We start from the raw sequence: 7,663 nt of genomic DNA on the forward strand, positions 1-7,663 counted from the left end.
AGTGGGCAATCATAATAAAGTAGTTCATTTCAAGCTGCTCTTCATACTTTTAACAATAAACACCCTTTTTTTCTTGCTGCATTGCCGAACTACAGAAGTGTTTCCCTCTGTTTCCTGCAGAAAAATGTAACTATCAGATTCAGACATAGTAATGGTGGATGCTAAGTTTCTAATGAGTCATTATTGCAAGACAAACTTGATCAGGAATAAACTGGTGCATCTGTTCAGCATATTAGCTTATAAAACTCAGGTGCATGAGAGGACATATTTGCAATAAGAATTTGTCATGAACTCAAGAGTTTCTGTCCAGAGAGCGAAACCAAAACCACACACGGAGACGGAGATAAAAGGTAAGTGAGTTTATTTACAAGTGAAGCTATATACAGTGGGCGGTTCCCGGAGGAGTCTGCAAGATAAGGAGAAGCTAGGTGAGTCTCGGGTACAAATCCATTCCAAGATGGTTGCAAGGTTTACAATGTCTCTTTGTTTGCTTACAGGTCCAAGAGGTGAGTTGCGGCGCCGAGGAGAGGAGAAGCGGTTCCAGTTGTTCCAGGAGACGAGCCAGTTCTAGCAAGGTAAGTATCAGAGAATTCCAGGTAAGTAGTCCTTAAGATCCTTAGTCGTGGCGTGGCAAAAACCTAAGACGTAGGCACAAACAGAGAACGTGAATAACATTAAGAGCATGAGTCAAGGTTAGACGCTGAGGCGGAGAATCTAACCCAGAAGGTTCGATGCTCCAGCGAAGACCTGATCTCAGCCTGCTGCTTAAGTACTGGATGGTCTCGTCAGTGGAAACTGGAACACCTGTGGAGGAATGATTAGTGGCGCCACCCAAAAGGCGGAGCCAAACCCAGATCCTCACAGAATTTAAATGAACACGTTCTGGCATCTTAGTTGATTATTAAAATGCAGGCAAAGCATTGAGGTTCTTTTATAAAGCCTTGCTATAAGAACAAAAACCCTTTCTGATGGAAAAAGAAAGTAAGACATTTTACCATTTTTAATTTGGCTTTGGAAGTTTTTTTTAAGCTTCTAGCAATTTCAGACAAGAAAAAAAAATACAAGATGGGTGCAGATGCAAATTGTGGGGAGTCAGCTTAGTAAAAGAATTACCATATGCTAAACTGATGTGAGACTTCAAAGTGATAAATGTCAAATGTTGCAACAGCTTCTCTGTAGCATGAAAGTGATGGATGGACAGATGCACCAGTTTAAGTAAATTATGGGAAACAAATCTTGACTTTGAAGAACTAACCCTAACCCAACTACACAGACCCCAGGAATAAATAAGAAATAAAAGATAATGTTTTGCTTTGTTTTAAAAAACAAAGCAAAACATTAGTGTCACTTTAGTGTTAAAAAACATGTCACCACACACTGTCTCTGCTCCATATCAGCAGGAGAAACAAAACAGGATAAGCTTTACAGCGAATGACACTTGTTCAGGTATATACCTTAAAGTTTAAGGAACGTAGACCAGCTTACCGTTCACTCTGGTAATTCGAAGCCGACTGATCCCAGACATGGGGCTGCTAGAACGAACACTCCCACTGCTTCAACCGCCTTACAGGGTCAGCGCCCATCTTCAGCAGGGCAGCAGCGTCCGGCTTCTGCTTCAGGTCCCAAATGTGGAGCTGCTTCGTCCACCTTACAGGTCCCGGGTCCACCCACAGCTCCGGCCCCGGCTCTGGCCTGTATTTTGGCATTAAATGATCGATCTGCAGGGGAAGTTTCCGGCGAAGGCGCTCGGAAAAAAGCCCGGAGTTCACGGAGGCCGAATACCGCCTCTACAAGAGTTCCTCGCAGACGTGGGAGAGCTTCTACCCGTCCTAGTGAAAGTGGTAAGAAATGTTTAGCTCTGTAGTATTTTCAAGTTTCCCTCCGTGGCGCCATGATGCTTGTTTTGATCATGTCCTTCCTGTTACGGCACATCCGAGTTCAACTGATTTTTCCCTTTATTTCTACAGAGCCTCATACGTCATCATGTGACCAGTCTACGTTGACAGGAAATGAATCGGGTGAGATTTAACTAATCTTGTAATTAAACAAATATATATATACGTATAATATTAAGAATTAAACAATTTATTTCTTTTTTTTCAGGTTCTGGCAACCAGGCAGTAGCAGCACTTGTCTGTAATCCTCTGAGAAGACCTGATCCATACAGCCGGCGACAACTTAAACGTTTCTGTCTTTTGGCTATTATGAGAACCAGCAAAGTATGCCTTAGGATCCTTTGGGAAAAGTAAGGTCTTTTTTTCTTTCTTTGTTTTTACCATGTCAGACCAACAGAGTTTCTCGTCATCCACCACTATAAGTAATTTACAAATAGCCATAAATAATTTAAACCAAATTCCAGCAGCTTTTCAGGTGTCACACTATCTTGCAGATGTTCAAGGAATTAATGTTGATCAAATTCCTCCAGACAACCCTCAACCCGAAAACTTTTTCCATTATTTAGAACATGTGCTGACCCGGCCTAATTCCTCAGCTGAAATTCCCAACTCACCCGCAACAAACAATTGTGAACAGCACGGAGATAGCCTCCTCCCCACCATTTCAGAGGGAGGTCAAAAACACCGAAAATAATAACTCGTGAAGAATTTAATACACATGAAATCAGACGCACACTTTCATTACCTGCCTCAGAAAGCACCCCTGATTTGGCTGAATTTTACTCTAGAGTTATGAGCGTTCTTACAGACCTGGCTAACAGAACAATCTCGCCAACCGGTAGAAACGATTTAATTCAGTTAGAGTTATGTGGACAAAACGCTCGTCACTGTATTACATTCTCCGTCGACAATGACGCAAACAATATTCTGAGCCAATTTCAAGAATTTTTAGACCAATTAATTCAGTCAAATGGGGAAATTGCTGCAGATGGGAATTTGGAATTTTCTGTTCAGGTGGTTGAGAATCCAAGCAGCGGTGTGAAACGCAGAGCTGACAAAACCCTGGACTCTGAATTGATAAATAAAAAAAGAAGGCATCTGTACGTCGTTAACAACAGAAATTATCAACTTTGTTTTGCCATAAGCTTAGCCTGTGCTTCTAATCCGGCAATTTACAGATGCACAGTCTTTACAAATCACCAGAGATTGGCAGCAAATAGCGGGACTCAGCGAGCAAACGCCTGTATCTTTAAGCAATGTTTGTAAATTTTAAAAATTTCTAAACAGAAAAATAGTTGTGTTTTACAGATGCTGCAACGATACAGCAATTTGTAAATTTGAAACCGAATTTTCAGACCAAACTAAACCTCTGTTTGTTTCTTTTTAAAAATCACTATTACGGGATCAAAAACATTAAGGACTTTTTAGGGAGTAAATATTTCTGTAACTTCTGCTTCATACCGTACGAAAACCTCTACGCTCACAAATGTGACCGATTTTGTGCAGTGTGCAGCAAAACCTCGTCTTCAAGAAGGTTTTGCTCTGATACTTTGTGCAGACTGCAACAGAACTTGTCTTAACCAGACATGTTTGGCGAATCACAAAGCGCCTGTAGAAAGGCCTGTAGCTAAAATGCGTGTCAGCAACTGTCAGTTGATTAAACGTTGCCTCAAATGTAAAAAAAAACTACTGTGTTGCTATGATGAAAACCGAAAAACCTCACGCGTCTCCACGTCTGAAATGCAGCGTCTGCGTGCAGCCTTTACCTGAGCACTTGGACGTAACCGTGGGAGAGCATCTTTGTTACATACAACCTTGCCCTGTGGATGAAAGACCCAGTGAAAAATTGGGTCACCTTCTGAACGCGAAAAATTCAACACTTGGTACAGAGAGGCTAGCAAAGAAACCTTCAACTTTGAAAAAGAAGCTCTCCACTACTGTAAAAACGATATATAAGGTTGTGTAAAGTTCAGACAGAAATTTTATGGTGACACCCACATTGACCCGTTCAACTGCATAACAATCATGTCAGCATGTATGAAAATTTTCTTAGTAACTTTTTAAAACCCCACACATTAGCCATCCCATCACCAGTTGACTACACGAGGTAGTGAAAAACATATTCAAACGCTTCGATTCAATGGTTATAATGGTTCCGTCATTCTGAAAATATTTCCATTCAGCATGCACTTAATATTGGGGAAAACAGTTTGTCTCATACTTTGTAGATGGATTTGCTGAAATTCGCAGGCAGAAATATGCCTTTGAGTTTCTTGGCTGCTTTTTCACGGCTGCCCCTTGTGTTTTTCTCCAACGTCGGAATGCCTGTTAAGACGGATTCATTTAGAATAGCGTTTCTCAACGGGGGTGGTACCGCCCCCTGGGGGGCGTTGAAAGGATGACGGGGGGCGCTGGCAGCAATATTTTCAAAAAGGGGGCGTTGATATTCTTTTGGGGGGCGTTTGCTTGAAGGTAAAGTTTACACAAAAGATTCACAACAATATCAGTTTAAACTTTGAACTACTTGCAAAAATATTGTGGCCTAAAACATTAAAACCGGCACCGAACTGCAACTGTATCAATGGTGTTTCTTTTCGGCGCAGCTCCATGCTGCCTTCAGGAGAACGGGACATCAGATTATCATTTTTATAATTTGTCCCACATGGCAGTTACTTTGTAAACTTTGAGAAAGGAACGCTCTCTTTAGTGATATTACCCTTGGAATTATTTATTTCTCTTACATGGGTTAATTTCTCTGAAGGATACACTGTGAGTGCATTGTTATTGCAGTGGTTAAACATTTACAAGAGCAATATTCTGTTTTCGGACTTTCCCTGAAAGCGTTCAGCATCCAGACGCACATTAACTCCTTTCTGGACAAGATGCTTTGTTGACATGACTGCAGAACACAAACCAACAAACCAAAAAAATATTCTAAAACCAGAGACCTACGGCTTGACAAGTGGATCACAGCAGCTGCATCAGCCGGTGTAACACCGGATCGATGTCGGCTAACACCGCTGCGACTTTTCTCTGCAGCTTTATTTGTGTCGTTGTGAACTTTAAAGTCTTANCNTNANTCACAATCTTTTATTAGTCNATGAATAAAAGCAGGGCTCTCAAGTTTCACGCATTGACCGTGAGACACACGCATTTTGTGAAGCGCACACGCCACTTTTTGTATTTCTCACGCTAAAAAAATACACACGCAGACGACCTTTTTTTGAACATGAACCAATGTGCAGCGCAATGTTTTCCGCACGGGCTGGAGCACAATAGGGGCCAAGTTAGCGAGTTTTCAGATCCGTCTGGCCATTTTTCAAAGCGACTAGCGACAAATCTTCGAAGACCGGGTAGACAGGAAGTCAGCGGTTGTGAATTGAGATGGTCCAGCCTTCAGATTTACCTCGGAGTACGTCCTGTCGCCTAGCAACCGTAACAGTGCGCAAACGGAAAGAGCGAAAATGGAGAGAGAAATTTTATTAGGTTTTTTTTACCACTTTTTTAATATTAGAAGAATTGCAAGAATTATATCGTCGCCGCCGGCATTTTTTATATATTTTGATGAAAGACCATCATATCCAGGTAACTTATAAACTTTTAAGGAAATTTCAAGGAAAAACTGTTAACTTGAGCTAGTTTCATGGATAATTTCAGTGACTGACAGACAACACTATAATGTATTAATTTTATTAACTTTTGCACAATAAATAAAATCTACATGTATCTTAAATTTGGATTACAGCGTAACGCTATCCAATATTAGTTTTATTTTATAAGATCCATTGGTACATAAAGTAGGTGTAAAAATGTTGAAATCAGGGTCCTTCATTTTTAAAATTTCATTAATAAAATGAAAGAAGTGTTTTCACTGCACATAAGTATATTTACCTTAAGCCTCATAACTGTGATAATGCTTTGATATTTTATTAAAAAAAATAAATCACACCATTAAACTAATAATGTTTGTGTTGTTCTCTACATTTCCCTAACTAGACCAGACCCTTATACTGCAGGATTAACCTGAGTGTCCCAGTCCTGGACCGTTTTTTTAATGAAGAAGATCCTAGACCGGATTTCCGATTAAGCAGGGAGTCTCTGGCAGTGTTGCTTAATCTCCTGAATCTGGATCGACAACATGGTTGGGGTGCCGCAATTGACACCCTGGTGTTTCTTTTCTGGCTGGCAAGTGGAGCATCCTACAGGGTGGTGTCAAGAGTGTTTGGGATGCCTCGTTCTACTGTCCACCGCATCGTCCATCATATAACAGAAGAGGTGGTGGCCGTTTGCCACCAGGTCATCCACCTCCCTAAAAACCCAGAGGACCTGGAGGTAGTGTCCCATGGGTTTGCAGGGCTGGCACGCCACAGAGCTTTTGTGAAAGCAGCAGGTGCGATCAATGGCTGCCACATCCAGATCAAGCCTCTGAGCAGCCCTGATGGTCAGTGCTACAGAAACAGAAAGTTGTTTCCTTCCATCATCCTCCAGGCAGTGTGTGACCATCGGGGTCGCTTCATTGACACGTACGTGGGCTGGCCTGGGTCGGTGCACGATTCCAGGGTGCTCCGCCACAGCCCACTGTACAGGCAGTCAGTCTACCCTCCTCCAGGGCATTTTATCCTTGCAGATGGAGGGTACCCATGCCTCCAACGTCCACTCCCCCTCATCACTCCGTACAAGAGGCCACTACAAGGTGTGGGAGCCCAGGGCTTCAACACTCGTCATTCCAGGGCACGCTCTATTATTGAGCGTGCTTTTGGAATGATGAAGACGAGGTTCAGGGTCATCTTCCTGCAAGCGCTGGAGGTGCACCACACCTTTGTACCTCATGTAAGTGAACACCTAGTGGCAACTACATTTCGTACACACACACATATAAGTACAATATTTTTCTTTATTCTGCATTGCAGGTCATAACAGCATGCTGCGTTCTCCACAACATCTGCCTCAGTGATGGTGACGTTGTGGCCCTGGAGGATGAGCCTGAGGAAGATGTTGCAGAAGATGAGGGGGAGGCTGGTTTGGAAGCAGTCAGCGGTGCTCTCTGGCGGGACCAACTGTCTGCTGAGGTGTCTGCCCTGGAGGAGGTACCAGCGGACCATGACTACTTTTAATAGGCAAGTAATCCATATTTAAACCTGTAGTTTAAAACAGCACTTTGTACTGTAGTAATGATTATCCATTATCTCCTGTTTGCATATTTATGGATAAGTCTTAGTGATGTGGCAGCTGTTAATTGAGCCAGCCCTGCAAACCTGTTGATGTACGATGCAGTGGACAGTGAGAGGATCCATCCCAAAGTACTCTCAGCAGAACCCCTTGTATGATGTTCCACTCGCCGACCAGAAAAGATCAGCCGTGGGTTTCAATTGCAGCACTCCAACCATGTCTTTGATCCTTCTTCACCCGATCCAGCAGCACTGCCAGAGACTTCCTGTTTAGTGAATAAAAGTTTAAATAAACGGTCCAGGAAGAGGACATTAAGGTTAATCCTGCAAATATTTATTGTAAATAGCTCTGCAGTTTTTTTAATGAACTTACTGTTAATAAAATTAATTATTGCCAATTTTTTTGTAACAACTTTATTTTAGAAATTTAAAACAAAAACAACATTTTCAAGAACAAAAAAAAAATACAACCAATTCATTTATTTGCTAAATTTTCAAGAATTGAAAAAAGTCTGTCCATTCTCTCCCTATTCTCATTTGCTCTTCTCTCTTCTGCCTCCCTCTGCTGCCTCATATCTTCTCTGATTAAATCCAACAATT

General features: G+C 41.9%; 1 protein-coding gene across 2 annotated transcripts; it reads left to right on the forward strand.

Annotated features, from left to right (window-relative positions):
* Positions 1–5,187: 5,187 nt before the first annotated feature.
* Positions 5,188–7,461, forward strand: LOC112451402 (protein ALP1-like). 2 transcript variants are annotated; one of them, XM_025010589.2, is made up of 4 exons: positions 5,188–5,480; positions 5,892–6,725; positions 6,806–7,012; positions 7,108–7,461. In XM_025010589.2, the coding sequence occupies exons 1-3, from the start codon at positions 5,460–5,462 to the stop codon at positions 7,007–7,009; spliced, it is 1,059 nt and encodes a 352-aa protein (XP_024866357.1). In that variant the 5' UTR covers positions 5,188–5,459; the 3' UTR covers positions 7,010–7,012; positions 7,108–7,461. The 2 variants fall into 2 exon arrangements, with proteins under 2 accessions (XP_024866357.1, XP_024866356.1); XM_025010588.2 differs by having other exon boundaries at positions 6,806–7,461.
* Positions 7,462–7,663: the final 202 nt, after the last annotated feature.

The sequence above is a fragment of the Kryptolebias marmoratus genome, linkage group LG6 (genome assembly GCF_001649575.2).
Source record: "Kryptolebias marmoratus isolate JLee-2015 linkage group LG6, ASM164957v2, whole genome shotgun sequence".
NCBI classification, from domain to species: domain Eukaryota; kingdom Metazoa; phylum Chordata; class Actinopteri; order Cyprinodontiformes; family Rivulidae; genus Kryptolebias; species Kryptolebias marmoratus.

Excerpts from the sequence above, each read along its gene's own strand:
- LOC112451402 (XM_025010588.2), top strand. The coding sequence starts at position 5,460 with ATGAAAGACCATCATATCCAG. Across the intron at positions 5,481-5,891 it reads TGAAAGACCATCATATCCAG|ACCAGACCCTTATACTGCAG; the intron begins GTAACTTATAAA and ends TTCCCTAACTAG. Across the intron at positions 6,726-6,805 it reads ACCACACCTTTGTACCTCAT|GTCATAACAGCATGCTGCGT; the intron begins GTAAGTGAACAC and ends TCTGCATTGCAG.